At 45.2% G+C, this 25,878-nt stretch overlaps 1 protein-coding gene across 1 annotated transcript in view; it reads left to right on the top strand.

The window, feature by feature from the left end:
• Tcerg1l (transcription elongation regulator 1 like) overlaps positions 1-25,878 on the top strand; it is a 183,102-nt gene that overhangs the window by 148,285 nt on the left and 8,939 nt on the right. Inside the window, exon 9 of the mRNA XM_032892375.1 lies at positions 14,697-14,832. Within this exon, the coding sequence (XP_032748266.1) occupies positions 14,697-14,832 (136 nt within the window). The remainder of the gene's footprint in view (positions 1-14,696; positions 14,833-25,878) is intronic.

Below are 25,878 nucleotides of genomic sequence, written 5' to 3' on the forward strand. Positions count from 1 at the left end.
TGTATCCGCAAGAATATGTCCAGAAAGGTTTGACTGTAGGGGAAAGATCCACCCTGAATGTGGACCACAGCATTCCACTGTCCGAGATCCCAAACTGGTTAGAAATGAAGGAAGTACCACATTCATCTCCTCTAACCTCCCAACTATAGACACCGTGTGAGCAGCACCTCACTTCTTTGCCATCAAAGCTTTCTCTGCCATGATGAACTGTGCCCCCAACCTTCGTGTCAAGATCAAGTCTTTGATGGGTGTTTGGTCATATCTGTAAGAAAAGTAACTAACATAGGTATCTTTTGCAAGTCATAGACAGCTCTACCTGAAGACCCAATATGCTAGAATGAGTAAAAAGTGACTCATTTTGTTGCTTTTTCCAAATCTGCCTCTACTGATTGACTCTGAAAGACCAAGATTTCTCAGATGGAACTGAAGTATAAAGCAATTTCAGACCCTAGGAAGAGGTGGGTCTTACAAAGTCTCTCTTCTACCCTTGTGATCATAAGAGTCTCTTCCAGAAAACATATGACTATGATTCATCTTCTTGTAGGTAATTATTCCAGACATGACCTTAAGGCAAGGAGAGTCCTTTCAGAACAAATGAATGTCATCATCCAAAAGACAAAAACAAGAATTTAATGTAACTTTAGATCTTAGGCCAAAAAGGCCAAATGGGAGATTTTGAAGCTCCAGATCCCTAGACAGTCCTCAAGCCAAGTCTATCCTGGAAAGTGTTTTCTGGGTTTGTGGGGAGGTGCTTTCTGTGCAATCAGAGAATGGTTGTCACCTTGTCAGCAGGAAAGAGGCCAATATACTGAGTCCCTGTCCTCACAGTGGAAGCTGAGCCCTTCTCCTTCTCTTAATTAATTTTCTAAGTGCTGTGACAAAATACCACGTCCCAGGTAACTTATACAAGAAAGCATTTAATTGGACCTACAGTTCCAGATGATTATAGACTATGATGGCAGGAACAGCTGAAAATTCACATCTTGATCTACAAGTAGGAGGCAGAAGAATTCATAGGAATGCATGTTCAGTGCCCCTAGTGACACATCTCTTTCAACAAGGCCACACTCTCTAATTCTTCCCAAACAGTTCCACCCACTTAAGACCAAGTATTCAAACACAAGAGTCTAAGGAGGTCATTCTGCAAAATTAAGTGTTGAATGTGGGATCTGTTTAAAAATTCTGTACAATGATGCTTTGAAATCACATCTCTTGAGGTTTCCCTGGATAACAATAGAATTCTCTTCCTCTCTGTGCCAGCCCTAGAGGTCTGCCTAATTCCCTGGGGACCTTGTGAGACAAGAGAAAGGGTGAGCTCTTTGTGGTCTTTGTCATGTGCAGTGATGAACAAATTATTCACCTCCACTACCTTTTAAGTAATCCCTTTCACTTAATTTATTCTTTTAGGTGGACAATTGACTCTACATAGAAATCTGTGGCTTTACAAATGTACTTGGGCCTGTGCCATATCATTAGATGTTCCACACAGGACCCTTCATTGACATCTGCCTGTGAGAAGACTGAGTGCAGAAGCAGCTGTTTGTCATGGGATTTCAATTTGTCTTTTTAAAGCTACAAAATGAACCATCCCCTGAATTTATTTGCTTGCTGAAAGTGACGAAAAGACTCACATATTTCATAGATGGGGGAGGGGCATTAGCCAGGAGACCACTGTAACAGTCTTTGGTGCCATGTCTGGATGTAGGGTTATTACCTTGTGGGTGGGGTCAGGAGAAGTTTTTATTTCCCATCAAGCTTTTCATTTAAACTAAGTGAAGTCTAAAATCTGGATGGTATGAAGCCAGTCTAGAGTGCCTGGCCTCTCATTGTTCTTTATTGGTTCTCAACTGTTCCCTACTTAGCTGTCATCCATCTCACTTATACCCAGTGTGTAGTGAGCACTTGGCCTTTGTTGTCCCTGTGATCTCCATCCTGCATGGGAAGGGAGCTGGCAGGCATCCTTGGGGTGACCCAGGCTGGCAGAGAACTTGGAGATGAAATCATGCCACTTCTGATCTTCCATTTCATGAAGGGGACAGCCCATTGCAGAATCTCCTCCAAAGGTCTCTGCTCGTATGCTTGGCTCAGGAACCTTACAGTTTGGTGGTTGTTAGAGAACCGTGGACCTTCCTGGATCCTGCAGCATAGCCCTATGCACAAGCAAACCCTTCCCCATATCTGTGGAACAGCAGCAAACCATTCTTATATGAAGAAAGGAAGCCATTCTTTCCACCCCAAGGTTCTATCTGACTGGTTTGTCAGTCTATGGACAGGGCCCTACCTACTGGGCCCCAGTATGATTCAGATCTGATTGCATCCTCATCTTGCTAGCCTGATGCAGAATTCCAAGATAATGCTAGGTGAGCATCTCCTGCCAGATAACCATGCAATCTCAGGTACTGTGTTGAGACTCAGGAAGGCAGGTAGAGTGAACAGATGAATAGGCAAATGGAAATCTCTAGATGACATGAATCTGGCCCTCTTCATTTGCCATATGCTGAACAGATATCCCTCATCACCTAGTGTTTGGGGTGCACAGACAGAGGCATAGAGGACAGCCCATGGTCTGGGACCTCAGGGTTGTGTTGTACTGGTGTGTGTTTCTGGTTCTGGGACTACGCATCCTTTACCTCAGCACCCAGCTTTAATATCCAGCTCTACTCTGCTCCTGTCTTCTGATTCTCCCTTCTGCCTGGGATCCAAAGAGCTCTCCACTCTCAGAACCCCTTCCCTCCACCAATTATCAAGCTCCAAGGTCCAATTTAACCGTTTGCACAGAGAGGGAAATTTCCATCACTTCACAACTTTGTCCATAAGACCAGCAGCCCACAGACCCAAAGGACAGTTAGGCTTTCTGAAATTGCTACAACTTTTTGAAATTGCTAGGCAGTTTCTTAAGTGTGCAAGTAGTTTGTGCAGTATGTGAAATGGAATGAGGCAAAGCTGGCTGGCTGGTGCTCACAGGAGGGCTGGGGTGTGGTGATTCCTTTCCATAGGGCCATCTACATCCGGTAATCTGGCAGAACTCAACTAGTCAATGTTTATTGTGTGGTTATGATCTGCCAGGGATTCTAAACAAATCACCACAGGAATACAGAAGGGCACTGTCAACTGGGCTAGGAAATCCACCACTCTTTTTAAAAAAGAATAAAACTGATTATCAACAGCTTAGCCATTCCAAATCTTTCAGAGGCACTATGGCTATGTAAGTCCCTCTCTTCTCATCTCCCATGAAGGACACTGTGTTTTCCACGTGACAAATAATAGGATATTTTTGATCCATGTGGTTGTTACTCTATTATAGAGACCACTCTGTTTAGGGAAGGAATGCAGTATTAATTCTAGTTGATCACCAGCCAGCAAGCCAAGATAGCCAGTGTGTGGTCCTGAAGAGGCAAGCTACTTCAGGGCCTTCCCTGAAGGCAGGATAGCACCAAGGAGAGGATGATGTGAGGAAAGAATGTAGGTACATTTGTAACACAGATTAGACAGAGCCATTCCATCAGAGCACCCAGTCCTGGAACTGATGGGAAAGAGAAGCCAACAGACTCTCCTGCATTAGGGAGATCCCACAGTGAGGAAAGCAAATGACTACTTCCAATTTCAAAGACGTGGCTATCTTAACTTTAATTGCAGAAGAATTTGATACAGTAAACAAAATACACCTAGCCCTCACAACCTGAAAGCTGCCACAACCTCCAGTCACCCAGGAAGAGTCAGTAGTGGACTGTGTACACTGGGTTGGACTGTAGGCATGTCTGGGTGTGAGGGATCTTTAGTTCATGGCCTACACAAATACTGTGTAAATTTCATTTGTAAATAATTTAGAATAATGACTAAATGTAAGCATTAAAAAGAAACCATTAATAATCTTCTAACATTATCATGTGGTCTCCAGTCATAGAGTATTGAAGTTTCCTTGATTTGTTTTTTGTTTTGTCTTGTTTTTTTTTTCAAGTTCATGCTTTAAACAAATATCTCAATCAAGTTCAGATCCAGCATACTGTTGCTATCTTGTGTAAGTTTCTTTTAACCTATGGATTTATCCCATCCACTCTTCATCTGTCACTTCATTGTTACATTATAATTTCTTTACAGAGCAAGGTACTATGTAGTCTGGACCATGTGACCGTGTACCGTTGGGTTTATGGTGGGCAGGAATATTGGCTGGGGGTGCTGGAGCTGAGCCCACCTGACCATGCCATTCTAGGATATAGCGGGAAACTGATCTGTTCATACTTTTTTCCAGACTGGCAAACACTGGTGTCTGAATTCTGCACTTAATAGTTTGACTATTGCTTTTAATGTTGTTTTACTTTTATTTATTATTGTGTTTGTTTATGATGAGTGTGGGGAGATACATGCATGTTATGATATATGTGGAGGTCAAGGGTATCTATCTCTGTTGAGTGGGTTCTCTCCTTCCTCCTTTACATGGGTTTTAGGGATCAAGCTCAAATCATCAGGCTTGTGTGGCAAGTACCTTTAACCACTGGCCTACTTTCTGTTGCTATAATGAACCACCCTAGTAATAAACCTCTAAGGGGAGGAAGGATTTACTTGGGCTCACAGTTCCAGGTGTCAGTCCATGATTATTGGGAAGTCAAGAGCAGAGAAAAATGAATGTCTATGCCCTCTTTCTGTGCTCAACTCCATATTCCCATCATATAGCTGTAGGATCCTCTGCCCCTCTGCCTAAGTGACAATGCTGCTCTCATGGTGCTGGGTTTCCCCACATCAATTAAATGAATTAAAACCATCCGTGTGTGTGTGTATGTGTGTGTGTGTGTGTGTGTGTGTGTGTGTGACAGAGAGAGAGAGAGACAGAGAGACATAGACAGAGACTCATAGACCCAGAGCCAGAGATACAGAAAGAGACAGAGAGATGAACAGACAGAGAGGGGTGAGGAGGTCAGAAGATAACTTTGTGGAGGGTTCTCTCTCTCCATGTTTGTGTGGGTAACAGGGATTGAACTCAGGTGTGTGCCATTAGGCAGCAGCCATCTTTACACACTCCCAGGTCTGTCTCACCGGCCCCTCAACTTCTGTTTCTGTTAAGACACCATCACCCTTGGTTACGTTCTGACTACTATGTTTTTCTGTTCTGTTTTCCTTTTACTTTTAAACATTTCCTGGATTTTCTTAGATCCCCTTTTCAGGTCTTTATTTTTGCAGTAGCCTCCTCCCTTGTGTGTCCTGTTCTTTCTTGTGGTGCTGTTTAGGATCATCTGTTATACTCTTTCTAAAATGTTCAGCTCATTTCCTGTAGTTATGCTTCCCTCAGGCTCTTGGCTATGCCATCCTTGCTTCCTTGCTGGTGGACACACTATTTGGTCCTTATTCTCATCTGTGTGCTGGCTCTGAGTGAGACTAGGTTTCCATTTGCTTGCCCACATTGAAACTATGTAGTAATGGGGTAGGGTTGGGGTCGTGCTGCTGACCTCTCTGAGTAAGGGACAGTCAAGTCCTGTGTCCTGGCTCTGTGCTGTCTTCCTCACAGCTTCCTTTGCTGCCCCTCGTGCTTCTGTCTGTCCTAATTTCTCTTCAGCAGAATCTTTAATCTGGGAAAGGGGTTGTCACAGCCCTGCTACTCTAGCTCCCCCTTTATCCCTTGTATTTTTCAGCAGTTTAGACATTAATGGCCGTGTTACATCAGTCACAATTTGAAGAGCTTCTCCGGGTAAGGACAGATCATCTCTAACCCTGGGCCTTTGCTCACTGTGGAACTTCGCACTGGATGGTGCTCGGATGCTTAGGGTGTGCAGGCTCCATCTGCCTTTTCTCAGGCAACTGCTGATGCTGAAGACCTGTGAGCTATGATCAGGTGGTACCCAGTCTCAAATCAGTGTGTCAAGATAACTGTGGCTTTTTGGTTTGTCTGTCTTGCAACTCTGTCTACTTTTGGCTACGGATTTAAGGTTTTAAAGAGTAGTCTCTGCCTTTCCTGTATTGATCACAGGAGGTTTCTTTTCATTTTAAGTTAGATATCCAAAGATCCCTGTATTCTGAGATGTGTGTGTCCATGATCTGTTTCTTTTCTCTAATAGTCCCCAAAAGGTATAAGGTACACAACAAAACCACCACCACCACCATAACCAACCACCACCACCACCACCACCACCACCACCACCACCACCACCATCATCATCATCATCATCATCATCACCACCATGGCTATTATGCTGCTTGAAGGCAGTAGGCAGAATCAGGGCAGCAGAGATCTTTGATTGTTACATGCTCTGTGAATGGTTGATCAGTCACTATCAGTAATGCTCCAAGCACCTACTGGTCTCCTGTGGCCAAGACCTGATCTGGTTGAAGGCTTCCTTGAAAGTGCATACAAGCTCCCTGAGCAGGCTTGTCTGGGAAGTTAGTGCTGAATTTTATTTCGACTGCAATAGATGTCAACTTCCAGACCCACCTTCATGTGCTCCCAATAAGATACTGCAGGGTCACATTTGAGAAACTCATATCTACTAGTGATTATGACTGTGACCACTGGGAAGACCTTCCAGATTAAGCTAATCCAAGCACAAGAGAAGGACAGGAAGGACACAGTGCCTGACAGAGCCACTCATGAAACAGGTGTACCAGCAAGTGCCTGCTTCTTGGTTAACTATAAAGATGTCTTGCTTCTGGTAGTACCAGGAGTAAGAGTTCCAGGTTCACAAGGATTCCACCACAAGTCAAAAAAGGTCACCACTACCATCAATGAAAGCAGTACCATTTGCAGATCAGCCATGGTCCAAAGCAATTTGAATGCATTATCTCAACTTAGAGAGCTTAAAACACAGAGAATTGTAAGCAAAGGACTTTTCAGCAGATAGTTCATAACAAGGGACCCATGGTTCTTTAAATGACAAAAGTCTTTGCCTTCAGGGCATGCTGCAGGGCCACCAGGCACAGCTGTGTCCTGATCCCATGCTCCCATCCTTTCTCATTCTGTCTCCTTGTCTAGTGTGACACCTGATTCAGACTGACATTCATAACCACAAAGTCAGCAGGCACAAGAGGAGATAAAGAAATGTGACCACCCTGAGGATACACAGGACAGCTGCCCAGCCATGGGAGACCTGCCTAGCCTGAGGCAGAGTAGATACAGGGTTTGGTGAACATTGAGAACCTTCTCTGTAAATCATCAGGGACAATTATTCATTAGGGAGCATCAGGAAAGCTCAAAAGAGCACAGCAAAGTGGGATGGGGATGTGTGGTTATCAGTAGTTAGTCAGACAAGACCAACAATCAGTGAAGTTAAGGCCAAAAGTTAGGTTACCTCAAAGCCCTGGATTGACCCCTTTCGTGCTTCTCCAGATGCACCTTGATTTCCTCTTACCGAGGGCCTGTGCTGTATTAGGCAGAGTTTCCTCTATATAACAGCATAGGAGCAGATGCTCTGCACAGCCCCTTAGCACATTTCCAGCTTATAACTGTGCCCAGGTCCCACAAGCGTAAATTTTGCCTATGGCCATGATCCACCCGAGAGAGGCATTTGTCCTGGTGACAGCATCAGCTTTGAGTCCATACCTGAACAGTACAATGTGGGTGGATGGGCAGAGTTGAGGTTCCCTTGCTCTGGTCTTTTCCAGAGCCCTTGAGCCCTAGATTGATGAACAGACCTGCTTTACAGCTGCCAGAAGCATTCCCCTGCACAGCTCAGTGTGGAGGCTAAATGCCTGACATGGAGATCGCTCAAAGTGTGCTACATCTGAAGATCATTTGTTACACTGCACACGATAAGATGTCTGAGGCCCCATAAGGCAAAGAGATTCACAGAAACTTTGATTCCTGCAGAATTTTATATTGTGTCTAACACCAGAGTTACAGGCTGATGATATTTTGATGATAAATTCCCAGGCATCTTTGCTGGAAGACAGAATAATTCTCCCCATTTATTAAGTCAAATAAAAGGGGATATGTTCCCAGAAGGACAGAGGCTGGAACTCATCTGGGGAAGAGCTAATGTGGATAGCTCGAAGCCATCATAGAGAGTGCCACCACCATAATCACTATTGTGATTACATATGTGTGTGTGTGTGTGTGTGTGTGTGTGTGTGTGTGTGTGTGTGTATAGAGTGGGACAGTGAGGACTTTGGCTTATCATTCACCATCATCCCTGTCATCATTTCCATCATTGTCATTAGCACCAGCTTCATCATTATTGTCACCATCATTACCATCATTGTCACCACCATTATCATCATTCCACCATTACTTTTGACATCATTGCCACCATTACTAAGAGCATCACCATAGTTACCATTATCACTACCACTGTTGCCATGTTACCAATAGCATCCCCTATCATCATTACCATCATCACCGTTGTTACCAAATTCCAAATCAATACCATTCACAGACTAAATTGTTTGTTTAACTATATAATATCAACTTAAAGAGGGTATTATACAGAGAATTATAAACAAACACCAGACATTTTTACTTCATTTAATTTTCCCAAATCTAAGTATTAAAACGTTATAGATAAAATGAACGCAATGAAGAAACAGAGTTCAGGGACAGACTTGCCTGAGGTTTCAGTACATTTTAGGGCCGGGTCTAAAGTGTGTGAGACTGCAGAGAGCAAACTACTAATTAGTGCCCAACATTCTTCCCCCGACCTCACAAGGTGAAACCTATGTTATTGCTAGTGGGGGCATAAAGACAAGAGGAATGAAGAATTTTATGTGCATCATGGCAGAGGTCTCTCATGGACCACACTGGGACATCCAGCCTTACTTGAGCCCTGATGCTTCTCTCTTGGCTCCTGCTTTGTATGCAACAGTGAAAACTCAGAAGTAGAGTACATTTGCAAAGATAATTTCATCTCATAAATTCCTTTGATTACTCTCATCAGTGACAGTAGAACTCCATGGCCACACATTCAGAAGACTTATACATGTGGCAGTAATTGCACAGTGGCCAGCTTCTTCAGTCACCAGTCAACAGCGCTAAGACAAAGCTGGGATAGAGTTAGGTAGTGAGGACTGGGACTTACAGGTGTCACAAGAAGGAATGCTGACGACACCAAAATGTACTCTTTAGGAAGTGAACCTGGAATTGTACTTCATTCAATGTCCCATACTAATCATCTCTAATGAGATACAAGAAGAGAATAAGAGCTTCACTGCCCTTTGAAGACTAGGGGTTGTGCTATGCAGTTGTGGACTATAGATATGGGAATGGCTTTTTAAGTAAAACAAGATGTGCCCCATCTTGCATAGAGACTTCATTACTGGGACAAGGGAGTTAAGGTTCTCAAGGCAGGTCCCATGCATTACAAAGACAGCCAGGTGACATGCAGAAGCTGAGTTAGGCCTGGATGGATAAAGGGTAAGATGACATCTGAAAGACTATGACAAAGATGCTCCAGGGGAGCAAGAGAAGATGGCATGGACTGCATGAAGAAATTCTGCAAGTGATGAGTACATGAGAGGCCTGTGGCTCCTAACTCAAGGTTGTGCCCAGAAGACACACATGAGAGTCACAGGCGTGCTCCATGAGGCCTGGAATGCAGGACACACTGACCCTGTAATGATACAAGCTAGAACGCACCAGGGATACCAAGAAATACAGAGGAGCCTACAGTTGAGCAGAGATACCTCAAGAGAAGCTGAGACCAGCACACCTAAGAGTGAACACAGTACCAATGACCAGTGAGCTGGGTGTTCACTTCTGGTGGCATAAGATGGTGAGAGTGAGTCTGGAAATGTCTGTCCTGTACACCACACTCCAAGTCACTAGAATGCTGATTTCCAGCCCAACTTCTCCCAAGCTGACCACAGAAAGGAGCTAATCTCACAAAAGCCCCAGGTCTCACCCAGCGACGATGAGCCTTGCTGTGTTGAGAAAGAGGAAGGGTAACAAATACAATATTAGTACATCATAGGTGGCCTTTCACAGATCAGCATCCAATGCTAAGCCCTTTAATGCATCCAGTCAAGGCATAGACAGAGCACAAACACTGGCAGCAGGGGAAGGCATCCTAGGCAAATTCACATCAACCTAGTGTCCACGTGATAGAGAAAACCAAGTGTCTGGGTCTGGCTACAGTATAGAACCATGTCAGTCGCCTTGCAGGAGGGCTTCTAGTGGGATTCGCACCTCCTGGTCAGTTGGCACATCCTTGTGTTGATGGCTCCATCAATATGTTTCCATTCAAGGTGTTGGATGGTTTCAAATATCCATCAAGGAAAGAGTCATTAAGGAATTATTTTATATCTAAAGAGTCAATTTGAAATTCATTTGAAGAGACATAGGTGGGCAAAATCAGTTCTGCAAAATCTGGACAGTAAATATGTTTGTGCTCCCGGGCAGATCAACTAAGGTTTCCAGAGCTACTACTGAGGCCTTTCTCTGGACCTCATGCCTTGAAGCTAACTGGGCCAAGCGATGAAGGGTTTCAGGAAGAGGGAACCTGACACCAACACGTTTCATTGGGATCCTCATATCCATGAGAATGAAAATCAGACTCTTCTGGTTGACCAAGGAGACTATAGGGAAGTGGTCCCTGTTGACCCTAGTCCTGCCCTCTTATGCCCCCTCCGAAGTATCTTCTTGTACCCTTTGGAACATTCTCTTGGGTCTGAAATGTTCTTCTGGGTACCCAAGAGGTGCCTCTTTGCAGCATTTGTTCCTGCATCAGCCCCACACCCTCCCCCACTCTAGGCTTCTTTCCTGTTTAACTTCTCTAATGTTTAGTGTCTCTAAATACACTAGTGTCTCCTAAGTAGCTTGCTGTTCTGTGTCCTGTCCATAGAAGAAGAGCCTTAGTGGGGAGGACCATTAGCTTGGTGCTGGGAGCAGGATTCACTGCAGACCCAGGAGACCGTGTGAAAAGCAGGGCTCATGTGCCATTGGATGTGCCCTTTCAGTCAGTAATTCCAGTCTAGCCTCATGATGGCTGTGTGGAGTCAGAGGACTCTGTGGGGTCTAAATCCTGTCACACACATGTGGGCTGAAGAGGCCATGGCAGGCCTCCCAAATTCGTACCATGTAAAATAGGGGTCACTGGAGCTAATTGTGACCACACCTTTCTGACCCATAACTGGGTGCTTTACACATCTGTTCCAATATCCATACCAATTTTCACAGATAGCTCAAGCCTACAGGTCAAAGACTCTGTCCCAGCAGAGTAGCTCCCACTGCAGATACCAATCGTAAGTGGCCTTAGGTGTCTTCATCCATATCTGTTGTGATAACTGAGTGAGTATCAGAAACTGTCATTTATAAGGACTAGGGGTTAATTTCAGCCACAATGTAGAGGTTTAAGACCTGATAAGGCAACTTTTGACAAAGCGTGGAAATTCTGAATTCTGCGCTGTCACAGGGCAGCACAGGGGGACACAGAGTACACTTGCTACCCCAGGAATCTTCAGAATGAAGCCAGCTGCTCATACCCTTACCCTAACCTCATCTAACTCTAATCACCCATTGAAAGGTCTGCTTGTCCCATTGTCCATATTTCCACAGCAGTGTGATGAGGCTATCCAAATATTTGCCCACATATTCACATTTGGCCACACATGTGGCAGCTCCCTGACCACCTCTTAGGTTTACTAATTTGCCAAAATATCACAGTATTCGCCAAAAGTGACATACTTTTACACAGCCATAGTGAGGGGTCAGAGCTGAAGCCCTCATGTAACAGGATGTAGTAAAATGTTCCTTAAGTGGGCCTCTGGCTGACTATTCCCAACACCGTGTTATTTTAACAACTTTGCAGAAATATGAGGCCTTTGGGTAGCCACGATCCAGGGTAGAACATGAGAAGAGAGAAACTGTTACAGCCAAATGTTACCACCTTGAAAAGAGAAAAGCTGCTGTCTGAGGAAACAGTGTTGCCAAGACAGTGGCTGCCCTGATATTCACTGTTTCAGTGGTGTAGATTTAACAGGACCCCATTGTGTCACAGAACTATGCTGTAGGAATGTCAAGATCATCTCGTTAGAACTTCATATCTTACTGAAAAAAAGATCCAGAGATTTCCACAGCTTGGCTAGGGGCGCACATGAGGCAGTCTCACTGTGAGGTGCAGGGCACATTATATATCACATGTTCACACTGGCACTTTCCCTTGAGCCTATCAATCCACAGAACTCTATGCTAGTGCTAGCATCATCCCAGACAACAGCTCTCTCTACACAGGTGGTGACCTCATGGTTCCAGTGGCCCAAGGCAACCATCATTTCTCTCATGTTCAACCCTAAGGCCTTCCATTCCTGAAAAGCTGTTGTATGATAGGGTAGTGGGAATGTCATCCAAAGGCCCAGCCCAGGAACACCTATACTATGTCCTACTACGCTAGAACTTCAGCTCTGTCTCCCACCATAACTTGTGTGTATACACCTCTCCTCGATCCAGTTCTACCAGACTACATGGCCCAGGTGAGGAAGGTACTTGGCTTGCAAAACTCTATGTCTGTTACAATGCAGGTCACAGGGAGAACACATGGATGTGAGGGGTGGCATGGTTAGATAACTCTGAGGGAATGAGCTCCAGGAGCTCACATTTGAACATAGACCTCATGGCTTTGCCCGACTGATTCTAGTTCTAGTCTGTGCATTTTCCCATGTGGAGAGTAGGACAGAGGGCATTGATGAGATGGGCTGGTGACTCAGGCTTGCAAAGTGAACTGAGTCCTCCAGACTATAATTGTCATCAGTTTGAGTGTTGCCATTTGGTTGCTTGGGTAACTAGTTTAGTCTTTAGATGGCCCCACAGGGAGGACCTAGGTGAAGGAGGCATCTGAAAGGCTGTGGTGATCTTAATGTGCATAGAACAGCCAGGGGAACACAAGAGCCTCTCTGCAGAGATGAGATGATCACCTCAGTATCTTTCTGCCTAAGAGAGGAAATAGGAAGGAAGTAGTATGTTCTTCCTTGGAGTTAAGAGACTCTGGGTTGCTGGCACCTATAGTTAGAGAACATCTTCTGTGGGTGAGGGGTTGAACAAAACCAACCCCTCCTAAGTCCAGTTTGAGAGGGGTTGAGCTAGGACATTTTCCAAAGCAAGATATGGGACGAGTACAATTTCTGTCCAGCCATTTACCTGACACCAGAGCAACATGCCATGCTAGGTACCAAGCTGGGTGCTCAGGTGACTTTCTTTCTGGGCAAAACTCAAAATGAGCAAGATTTAGCATCCACAGAAAGCAGTCAGCCTTACCTTTTATTAGAGATATAAAGTCCATTCCAAATCGAGAATGCAGACATACGCTCATATTTTTGCATTTGCTTCTAACCAATCCAGGCAAACTGAGAGCCCCCTACTCTGGAAGGCATTCAGTAGCTCTGAACAAAATATTTTGTTGGGTAAGCAATAACAGGAGATCGTGATGTGCTCAAGGTACAACAATATAAGTCTTGTTTCCACACTTCTATTTTGGGCTAATGAAAACTTACTACAAAGAAGTCCTAATTATATCTTTGCCGTGCCGTCATAGGAGAAGCAAAGACAGTACATTTCCCTAAAACAGCTGATCTATAAATAAAATCCCCTCATACACTCAGCACCCCTTGCTGTTCCTTCACGTATTTCCTACTGGTTTGCAATAATCTGCACTACAGCCTTGTGAGCCAAGACCCTTGTTAGGCACAGAATGCTGGATGCTCTCAGAACATGCTAGATGCAACAACAAACAGCTCCACAGAGCTTAGCTCCATGTGTCTCCCACATGGGTACTTGTGCTGGTGTGGATAGTCTGTCTTCAGTGTTGTCTGTGTAACCTCAGTTTGCCATCACTGGCCAGCTTGATCTGGGAGCAGCAAGGACAAGGGTACTGCAGAGGGGTGCCTGGTGTTGGGGCCGCCCAAGCAACAACATGACTCAGCTAGTCATTTTGAACAGCCACTGCCATGGCCTGACTAGAGACAGATATGGGACTTGAGCTAGGGAATGGACCCTCTGAGAAATCAGACTTGTCAGGGTAGGGCTGAAGTCAGGACTACAGGACAGGGCAGGGGCCAAACTGCATCCTACATGATGAGGGTGTCATAGTAGTTTGTCTGGGAGGAGAAGATGGTGTGTGGAATAATGGTATCAACTTGGGTCAAATATTTTCTTGCAGATGTAGGCATGCATGTATTCAGGAAGGCTCCCAAGTGTTTCTAGAATAAGGCATGTGCTATGAGAAGGCCTATCAGGGGCCCCATTAACTTGACAAGTATACCCCAAGTGGTATATCAAAATGGGGGACCTCCTTTTTCCATCTTCCATCTGTCCTCAGGCAGTAGACATTTCAGAGACTGGTCTGTGATTCTGCCTCAGCCTTCACCTTCTTGGGACATGAAGCTGTAGGCCAGGACTTCAATCTCAGTCTCCTCTCAGAACACAGCAAAGCCTTTTGCCTTGAAAGGCAATCATTTCTTTCCTTCCTTCCTTCCTTCCTTCCTTCCTTCCTTCCTTCCTTCCTTCCTTCCTTCCTCCTCCCCTCCCTCCCTCCTCTCTCTCTCTCTCTCTCTCTCTCTCCTGTTTTGTTTGTTTGAGACAACATCTCATTTTGTAGTCTAGGCCTCACACTTGTGGCAATCCTGCTACCTCAGCCTCTCATGAGCTGAGACTGTAGACTCGAGCCATCAGATCTGACTCCAGAGTCTGTTCCATGAAGAGTACTCTCACAGGGATTTAAAGTTTCAATGGGAACCAGTTCCTGGGATCTCCTTAAGCATGGTGAACTCTGTGTCTTGTGCCCCTGAAGGACTGAAAGCTGTGAGAGCCCTGGACCAGAAGACACACAGCAAGTGGACAAGGGACCACAGACACCACCCCCACAGATTCTCCTGCCCCTGGAAGAACGTGTGACCCATTTCAGAGACATGCTGCTGGAGAGAGGGGTAAGAACCCAGAACAATCATGAGGGGATAGAGGGGAAGAGCAGGGCTCTGGGAGGGGGAGGGAGCTTGGGAAGAACTGGTCTTCCCTACCTTTAAGTAGTTCAAGGATTTCAGGCCTGAGCAAACCAGGAGAAGCTAGCTGCCTCTGCTTCCTGTCTTAAAGCAGAGTCTACAAGGCACAGGCTGCTGGGATGACAGAAATGTACCAGCCAGTGTGGGGAAGATTTCTGCTATCCCCAGGCCTGATTTTAGGGCCAGAACCTCACAGATGACCCCCTATGGGTATCTTCACCCCACAGGGAATCTCACACCTCTGGATTAATTAGACTGTTTTTAAGTAAAGCGATTTCTGAGTCTCATTTTGAGTGGAAGGAACTGCATGTGAACCTCCTTCCAAGGACTTTTATTTCTTACTTTGGCTTTCGGGCACAAAATGAGCCAATACAATATTGTAGCCCAGTCGGGTTTCTTCACCGAGTGCAGCTGAACACAGAAGGCAGTAATGAAGTCTGTGTGAGCGTAATTGTAATGAATACTACGGTAATGGCCCTGTGAATACAAAGCAAATTCCCAAACTCTGCAGCGGCAGACTTCTCTCTGCCAGGTTGTCTCCTGCAGACACCTTTGCCTTCTCTGCAGCAGACACAGAGAGGACACAGAGCAGGGGTGTGGGAGAGGGCAAGGGCTGGATCACACTCCCACAGCAGGCAGAGTCCAGCTGAGCACTGGGTGCTGGCCAAGGAAAGGAAGATTGGAGGCAGGGACAGCTCCTCAAGACTAGCAGAAAAGCATTCACCCCCACTTGTCCATCAGGTAGTTTTCTCTTGGCATTATGAACATGAGCATGTATACCTATTATGTACCTGTCACTCAGGATGAAACCTGTTTTTGGTCTCAGAAACGGGAAGGGTCAAAGGTGACGGAGTAAGAATGGGTTCAGGTGACTCACTCATGTCTAGCCTTAACAGTGGAGCCTAGTGGTAAGTTGATTGTACAACATTTCAGTCATTTCCTTCACTCAAACATCCTCCTCAGTCTGTCCTGGGACACTCCATGTGGGCTCCTGTCCCTGCCATGGTATAATTGCTTGTGCCATGACAGACCCGAGGGCACACAGGATACACTAAATCATTTCCTTGGGGTTTCCTGGGTGTCCTGTGGAGGTTGTTTAAGCTGTGACTGGTATCTTACTCATGTGCACCCAGCTGACTCCTGTAAGCATCAACGGAGCTTGTGGATTGTGTGAGGAAGATTTGTTCCCTAGAAGGGCTGGCTGTTGTTTGCTTCACAGATTGCCCCACAGAACAGACACAGGATGATGTGGCAGTCGTTAGGAGAATGGACTATACATCCATCTCCCCCAGGGCCAAGTGCTTGAGTTTAGCTCTGTGGCCTCCAAGATTCCTTGAGATTCTCTCATATGCTACTAAACTATCTCAACCTCCTGCTCTCTACTCTGGGGAGCTTCTAGTCAGGAAGACCCTGTCAGATCATTTCTGCAGGGTTCCAGTCAGATGGGCCAGCATGGTACCATGAATTATTTTTAAATTTTACATTTATTTACTTCTTGTGGGAGTGTGTGAGCCCACATAGGACACACAGGACACGGGACACATATTGAAGTTAGAGGACTACTTGATAATCACTGTTCTCTCCTTCTACCCTGGGGATTGGACTCAGGTCTTATGGCACTGTAGCAAGAACCCTTAAGCCATCTCTCATGAACTTTGGAGAATTACAAGGGGGAATTTCACTCCATTCTGTATTTTGGAAACTATTGAGTCCAATTTCTTAACGCAGTCTTCCAACAGTTTTCAGGGATAGCGATCGCTAGCATTGCCTTCCTGGGCAAGGACTGGGTGGGGTAGGATCACAGAAACCTAAAAGTCTCCAAAGAGTTTTGCTGGAGAGATTTTCCTGATATTTCGGCTCATGCTTAACTCATCAGGGTGGATAATTCAGCTCAGCGTTTGATTTTGAGAAGCTCATATAAAAATCAGCAAGAACAATAGGTGTGTGAGAATCAATGTCCCAGTGCCACACTGACCCCAAAAAGGCCCGAGAACTCCTTCAGTTCTGGAGTGAACAGGCCAATCCAAGTTTACTGCCCCGTCATAAAGCAGTGCTACCACCGGCGAAACTCAGACTTTATAAAATATGCCAGCCAATTTCATAAGTCACTCATGCTCATGAGAATTTGATAGCTCAGCCCAGGAGACTTCTAGCTGCTTAAAGAATGAGCCGTAGAAAGGTCACGCTTTATGGACTGAGTGATTAACAAGATTTTTATATTGCATTTGCTGAGTACGTAGTTCAGAAACCTGTGTGCTTATGCAGTGATGAAGCCAGGCATGGAGGATTTCTAATGCTTTCAAAAGACAGGTCTTGGGTTTTCCCAGGGGATTATGGGCTAGGGAGGGGCTCTAGTTATGTGCTTTTGTAGCCGGCAGGAGATGGCTCAATAAAGGTTTCTGTTTTATTTATTTAGTTCTTGTACAAGCACAAATCACAAGGGGACTTTTTTTTAAAGCCCTATTTAATTGAGTAGCAGGTTGCTGGTTTTCTCCTGCCTGTTTAGCTGAGTCCATGAGAGAAAGGGTGTTGGGAGTGTCTCTTTCTATAGCATCCTTGGTGCTTGTGTATCCAGGGATAAAGGGAGAAGTCCTTTGCTGGACCTAAGCAATGTAGGAGCTCAGAGCTGCCTCTGGGTGCTCCCAGAATCAGTCTGTCTGAAGAAGTGAACTTCATAGACATTGGCCAACACCATGGCCGACTCCAGGAGAGGCCCTGGAATTTGAGTTTACAATTATGTCAAAATACAGAAAAGATTGATTAATAGGTGCACTCATCACATAGTGGCTCTTGATCACATTGAACAGCCTGGATCACTATGGAGTCCTTCTGAAGCCAGTGTGGACAGTGTGGAACAGACAGGCTCCATAGTGAGCCCTTCAGCTTAAAGGCCGAGGGGACATGGTACCCATCCCAAGTCTGTGCACATGAGCATCAGTCCTCAGCCTGTTGTGTGTCTGGTTCCCCTTCCTCCCTAAGATACACAGCAAATGGCTATCATCTCTGTAGAGATTTGGCAGGCACTGGGCCAGGATGGTGCTGAAAAGAGGGGCTTATTGTCATGATCACAGGAGAAGACGACATGTGTGTGGTTCTGAGGACAGGTGTGTGTGCTATCCGATGGCCTTGAATTTTAGGAGGAAGCTTATCTGCTCCATGTTCTTGGGGGCAAGTCTTAAGTACCGTGGGGATATGACCTTTCACTAATAAAATAAAATGGTATAACCTATGCTTACCATGGAAAATAAGAGATGAACATACCAAACTGCTTGTTAGTAAATTAATCAATTTGGCAAAACTGTACTAAGATCAGAAAGCAACACAAATCTTACCCTAAATGGGGACTATTCACCAGTGGAATATACTTAATTTCAGACTTTTTTCCTTAGAAATGGTTTTTAGGTGATGGGGTACATATGTAGTATTCCATGGCCCTGGGTTCTATGCCCAGGACCTCAAAACTATAAAATAAAATTTAAAGAGACTTTTAAAGAGTCAAGACTGAAGACTTTTATAGGACATCTGATAGTGAGTTACATTGGACACACCTGAACCAATTTCTTCTTCTCAGTCAATCCCATCAGATTCAACCTTCACAAATGTGTGTGCACACTATCTGTTCTTGTAAGTAGCTCATAATTGAATTAGTATGAACTCTTATAAAACCTCTCTCTATATCTTTCCATCTCTGAGTGGTGTGTGTGTGTGTGTGTGTGTGTGTGTGTGTGTGTGTGTGTGTGTGTGTTTGATATTGGAAAACTTCATAAAACAAAGCCCCTGGAAAATACTCTTGATAAATCATGGACTATTTGATAGAATACTATTTATTGTCAATTTGGAAAGCCTGCATCTCAATTCATGTGCTGTATTTTCCAACTTTGCTCTTTAAATAATATACATTTTCCAACTTTGATCTTTAAATAATATACATTTATCTACACACATATAAATGTGTGTGTGTTTGTGTGTGAATGTATGCTTCTGCATGTGTCCATGATTTATTTCCTTCTGAATATAAACATTTGACTTCTGTTACAACATTGTTTTTGAAGAGGCTGATTTAATTCAGCATAGTCTCCTACCATCGATGTCTGAGGACTCCCAAGAGTTCGTTTTGCCAGCACACTCGACCAGCACTGAATAGCAAGAAGGTTAAATATTTGCCACTTACTGTTTCTTTCTTTTATTTATTTATTTTTTTTTGGTCCATTTGTTTCTCTTGGCCTCTATGCTTTCATTTCTCTCTCTGGATGGGTTGCTCTGGGAATTGACCACATAACGACTCAGGTGTGACCCGAGCCTTCTCTCTAGAAGCAGTTGGATAATGCTGCAACCTGTGGGGAACCACGGTCACCTGTTCTGATTTCCAGATAGGATAAAAGTCCCTAATGTGAAAATAATCTTTAGATCGAATGAAGTCAGTTGGGTGTGGAATGACCAGGTACAATTTTATTAATAAAACTATAAATAATTGCCAAAGCTATTATTTGGCAAGACTGCAAGCCCCAGAGGTGGGGCTCAGAGTGATACATTCCAGTGTGAGGACAGTGCATCGTTACTGGTGGCAGCCCTGTCTTATGCCAAGGCTTTACTTCCACAGTTCACCTACAGTTCACCTCAGCTTATCTGGCCTCAGGGACCAACCAATTTCTACTCCCTGAGGCCCACTCCCACCCAAGAAAAAACACACACTTGAACTCCAGAGAGGAGTCTTGTGAAAAATCTGGGAGTCTCCTATGTTCTGAGGACCCCAGTGGTTCCCAACTCAGTTGTGCATTCTGCACTCACTTCTTAAGATATGCGGACTGTGCCAAGCCCTTGTGCTAGAGCTGTGCTTAGGAGACCTCAAACATCGACTACGACTTCACATTCAGCAACGGAGAAGGCAACCTCCCTTATCAGGCCTGATACTTTTGTCCCATCTACAACCATCTATACTTAGCAGGGACATCAGAGCCATAAATAGAGTTCTTGAAACATGCTCAGGGAGTCCAATAAAGAAAGCAGCATTCAAAAGAAGCAAGATTCTGTCCCTACAGAGCATGCAGAAATTAAGATGACAGGCCACAGGAAAAGGGACATTGGGAAGGCAACCTATGCTCCTTCAACATAGTCCTTCCATGTGGAATTTGAATCTTTAGGACTTATGTTCACTATTTTCCTCATTGCTGTAACAAAATACCTGAATAAGGTAACTTAAGAAAGAAAAAGGCTATTTGGCCAAAGGGTTTGAGGATAAAGTCTGTCACAATGGAGAAGTGCAGAGGTAGGAGAAGCTTGAAGCCCCTGGTTGTACTGCCTTCTCAATCAGGAAGCAAAGAGTAGATAGGGAGTAGGGGCTGGGCTATAAAATATCACAGCCCATTTCCTGTGACGTACTTCCTCCAGCAAGGGTCTACCTCCTAAAGGTTCCACAATGTTCCAAAACAGCTCCATCAGCTGGGGCCACAAACCCATGAACATGGGGAGCATTTCACATTCAATTTCCAACAGAGCTAATGGGAAAGATGTCTCTGGGGCCTTCTTGAGCATGGCCAGCAGTCTGTCTTACCTCAGAGCCCTTCTGGCCTACCTCAGAGCCCTTCTGGCCTCTGTACTCAGGGAGGAAGGACTCTGTATCCTTGCATGAGAGCCAAGAGTGGAAGGAAGGGAGATGTTGGGAAGGGTGGTGTGCTCACATGAACTGAAAAGATACTTGGAGGGTTGGGGGACACGTCATAACCAAGAGACCCAAGGGTCTCTCAGCAGCTATGGCAACAGGCCATTCCACATACCTGTCTGTTTTTCCTGTGTGTTTTAACTTACTTAAAATAATTTTGGCCATATCATTAGATTGAATACACACTTTATTCATTGTATTAGAGTATAGGAAGGGGCGTAGAACACTTACCTTTACCTCTGCTTGTGGACCTCGGGCTGAATGGAGGAATGGACTTTTGGGGGAGACTGTGACCAAGGCAGGCCTTGCTTTGGAGGTCCATGGTGCTGTCAGGAGTTGAGTGTCCTAGAGTTAGATCACTTCCTCCGAGGGCACTTCATAGCTAATGAAGAAGAAGTCATTTCTAATTGGCTAAGTAGTCGAAGTCCAAGTTGAAGGCAGTCATCGCAATAAAACAGGGAATCAAGAGAGACAATATAGTGCTTTGTAATCAAATTTAGTGAAGAACATTAGTGTCAGAAGTAACTGGGTTTGTGTCAGGGATGACAATCAACTCTGTGAGGGGACCCCAGCTCCTGACTGCCAGGCCAGCTGTCAGTTGCTGTCAGTGATATCAAGGATAACAGGCTTGAAGCCTGACTATGCCAGAGAGGCAGTGTGAATACATGGTTAGACACTGTAGATCACACACTGCAGGAGTGAATGGCAGCACCCAAGTGAAGGCATCCGGTGGGACCCAATGTGACTATTAGTGCCTGGATTATCTACTCTGCCAACACCTCTTTGGAGCTGGGATTTATCATACAGCCACCACCTGAATACCAGCACATTTCCCCTCCAGAGCATCTGGGATTCCCAGATTCAATGTGATTCAAGGATCAGAAACTATAGGGCCTTTTAACTGGGAGGATGAAGGGAATGTTCTGCTTGCTATGACAGGGTGGTTAATGACAGCTCTGGTCACTCCCACACGCCTGCTCAGGTCTGACCCACAATAATAACCCCAGATGGCCAGGGCCTGTCAGTGCCTGACAGGACCTGCGTCCTTGCACTTTTGGCCAGCTTTGAACATGCCTGATCATTTTGTTTAAATGAAATCCATTTGTCTCAGAGCTGAATCATCCTCAGGAGAAGCACAAAATCCGATTTCCTCAGTTTCTGGAGAGGCTTGGTCAGTGCTGGGACTGAGGTGGAATGGTTTCCTCTGGCTGTGCTTTGTAAATGCCCCCTCCCAAATGCCTCAACTCCTCCAGCACTGCCCTCAAAGTCCGATGGGGCCTCCCCTACTCATCTACAGTGTGGGGAACTAGGTAGCCACCAGGATTTGGCATACTTTGAAGGAATGTTTTCCTCTACAGACTTTATTTGACTAAAGTAGATGCTCAGGGGTCCATGGGTCTCACAAAAAAGCAGGTCACAGCCAGGTTGTCTAGGAGGTGGCCACATTAGAACTGAGAAGGGATGTAGGATTAGAACAGGAGGTTTCTGGATACCCAGCTGAAGAGGAGATGGACTCTGCCTTCCCGTGGAGAATTACTGATAAGAGCTTAGGGTGTGGGTGGAGCAAATGATGCTGGGGATGGCGAACTACTTGGAGAGGACGTACTTCACCCAGTGACCATCACCAGATGCTGCAACCCAAGGTCATTGTCTGGCCACTCCATCTGGGAAGTATTTCTGGATTTGTCTACAGGGTTGTTTTCACATGTTGACCAATGGAGATCTCAAAATCCAAGTTCCTGGAGCTCCAAACAGGTCAGCTGTTCCTCCTGCATAGGGGATACCCCTTTACCCACACCCTATTCAACACTAGCTTCTCAAGACACAGTACTACACAGTACTACAAGACACAGTACTACACAGCCTCGGGGTCTCATACTAGCCAGCCATAGCCTGGGAGATTACTCTTCAACACAGGCTTCAACCTGCATTTGTCAGGATAGCACACTCCCTCTCCAGTCACCTCTAGACTTGTGGCTTCCTCTCAGGGCCTGGGTTCAGGACAAACAACCTGGTTTCCTCAGTATGGAAGTGATGAGATAGCTTGGAACTCAGTTGGCAGAGATAAAGTACAGGAAATCCAACTGCCATCTCTGGTTACCTAGATAGTGGATGGACATGTTCTTGTTCTATGGTTATTAGGATATGTGACAGTGATCACAGAGTGTTGCAACAGAGAAGACTGACATCACATGTCACAGTGAGATGCAGAGAAAACACTGCAGGAGGTGGCCTGAATGTTACTGAAGAATTCAACCATTTGAGACCAAATCAAGTAAAATGCTAGATAATTAAAGAAGCATCAGGTGACAGAGGGTGGTAATACCGTCAGGAAAGCAGCAGTGAGTGGCAAGGGTCTCTGGACCCACAATGGCCCTACACATGAGACCTGTCATGACCATGAGTGAGATGATGGGGTTGGTTTATCACTGTAGATTGTAGCCAGGATGAGAGTGTCTTTTTTTTCCTCCTTAATGGATGACAAGCTCCTCGGAGAAGCTTTATGGATGTGTTTTTACACTGCCTTATTATACCTCCAGAACTCCCCAAATCTACACAGTTTGTCACAGTATGTCAGCGTGTGACATACTTGATAGTCATCCTCAGACCTCTCTGAGGGACCCTTCCCAGGTGGTCACCACAGTAGAATGTGCAGATCTGGCTGAACTGGGTGAGTCTGGCCACAGCTGTCTATCACTGCTCCAGATACACCCGTGGGAGTCACTCTCCCAGAAAGCCCCTGCACCATATGACATCAACAATGTGCCAAGTGCTCAGTCATAAAACATATTCCTATGTGCACATGAATCACCTCACCAGCAAAAGAGCTTGTGGGATATACAATGAGAATTTTGACTATTAAAGATAGAATTGTTTATTAGGAAAACCTGTCTGGAACAATGTACGTGCACACTTGTGTTGGTTGAAGTAGGTCCTTAGCCAGGAATATCTGAAGGGTTTGGATTGTAACCTTTGTGTCACTGTGACAGGAGAACAGTTTATCTTGACTTGTATCTTCAGTCCATTCTGGTGGGGAGCCTATGGTAGAATGCTCAGTCCACAGTGATGGGATTCTGTAGCTATTCCTATTACTATGGAGCTGCAAACAAAGCAGGAAGTGGGTTATATATGCCATTTAAAGGATTCCCCTGGTGACCTACTTTCTCCAACTAGGCAGTATCTCTGGAAGCCTCCACAGCATCCCAAATAAGCTCCCTGAACTGCATAACACGTGCCCCAAACAGGAGACACGAACAGGAACATGAGTGAATTCTGTTTTGTTAACTTGGTTAGTTTCTCTCCCTTCCTGCCCAAGGTCCCACCCCCCATTTTGTTCCCTATGATTTTTCCAAACATGTATCAGATCTGATCTTTGCCCTTAGGATAACATCCAGGCTCAAACCACCTCAAAGTCCCCTGCGTGAGCCTCTGCGTGTCTACTTGTCCCCAGCTTCCTGTGAGCTCTTTCACTCCAGGCCTGTTCAGTTCATTTAATTTCCACCTTCTCTATAGCTCATGAATGCTACCCCTTACAACCATGCACAGCACATCTTAGAGCATCCTCCAAAGTCCCTCCCTAAGCCTGGATGAGTATCCTTATTTCCGAATGGTCCTTGAGAACCTCTTAGTTCCATCACCTGTGTTACCCAAGACAAGGGACTGTCTCATACCAGGGTCTTGATTTATTTTCTCTCCATCCTTGGTATACAGCATGGGGCCAAGGCAGAGTCAATATTAAGTCAATGTTTTTAAATGAACAAATTATTTTTAAATGACTTAAATGTTCCCTTGTTTATCAGCTGAGAATCTGGAGGTAAGAGCTTCTCAGTGGCCATGTACCAATGCCTAGCTGTCAGCTTCTATTTTTGTCCTCTCATTAAGCAAACTAGGGCTTTGGAGAAGTCAGCTGATTGCAGGGCTAAGGCCCACAGTGTACAGAGGAACTTGGAGCCCCGGAAACACCAGCAAATGAAGTAGTGCCCTCGAGGCAGGATATGAACACAGCAGAGTCTTAGAGACTGGGGCCTAACCACAGACCTCTAGAGAGCTGGATTTGCGGTAGCTGGGCAGCCTCGAAAATGAGGTGACACAGGCTAGTCATTGAGGAGATGAGCATGCATCAGTTTGTCCTCACAGCTATCAAAACAGGGCAGAATAAAGAAGTCACTGTGGGAGATGGAAGGATATCCCCCCAGAAGGATTCCAAGTCACCCATAGAGGCAGAATAGGACCTCCTGTATGGGAGGTGCACATGGCTCCTGCAAAAAATGCAGTATGCAAAGTATGGAGAAGTGACCTACTTGCTGCTCAGCCTGGGTCCTGGGTTCCCATCATTAATGGATCACAAGCATGGTGTAAACTCAAGATACGATGTGCTGAAGCAGCATGCTGGCTCTGTGGCTGAAGGAGTTCTATAAAAAGCCAGAGCAACACATCTGCCAAGGACCCAGGTAATCAAAAACAAGGAGAACCTGGGAAAATGACCCAGTGTAGAGGGACCTTAGCAGACGTGAGACTCCGTGGACCATAAAATTCTAGGACAGGATGTGCCTAATCCCGTAAAGACTTAATGACCCCAGGGTGAGGGGATATATGGGTGGCCCCCCTCTCAGAGGTGAAGGGTAGGGAAGATGAGGGAAGAATTCTTCGAGGGGAGTACTGGGAGGGGGCAACATTTGGGATGCAAATAAATAAAATAATTAGCTAAAAAAAAACAAAATCCAAATGATCTGGGGGCTTTTGTTCAAAATGGCGGGCTAATTTTTGTATGGTACCACACCAAGCTCACTGATATTAGATTTCAATATGGGGGGAGCACTCTCAGAGGCAAAGTGGATGGAAGATGGGATGAAGAACTCTGGGAGTGGGGACCAGGAGGGAGGTAACATTTAGAATGTAAATAAATAAAATAATTAATTTAAAAGTGACACATGGAAGTGGCTATGAGACCTTTCTTGAGGATTCTTCGACATTTTCTATAGGTCTGTACAGTACTATGAAATGTAACCTACCTAAATAGAATAGAAAGAGGACTGTTTGCTATTAATTTTAAAATATCAGTTGGAAGTCTGCTAAGACCAGACTATTGCCGGGCTTCCTACACTGCTGTGACCTGGCCTGCAGGGCTCTGAGGACATCTAGAAGAATCCTTTTAGCATTCAAGATGTAAGGTTGAAATGCCTTCTCCCATTCCTGCAGGCAGCATGGGTCGGGGGAGGGTCCTGGAAGATGCCAGAAGAAGTAGTAATGTCGTACATCTGGAAATTAAACTACCTCATATTTTCCATATTAATTTTCATGGTGTGTCTGATGTA

Source organism: Rattus rattus, chromosome 2 (assembly GCF_011064425.1).
Source record: "Rattus rattus isolate New Zealand chromosome 2, Rrattus_CSIRO_v1, whole genome shotgun sequence".
Taxonomy (NCBI): Eukaryota; Metazoa; Chordata; class Mammalia; order Rodentia; family Muridae; genus Rattus; species Rattus rattus.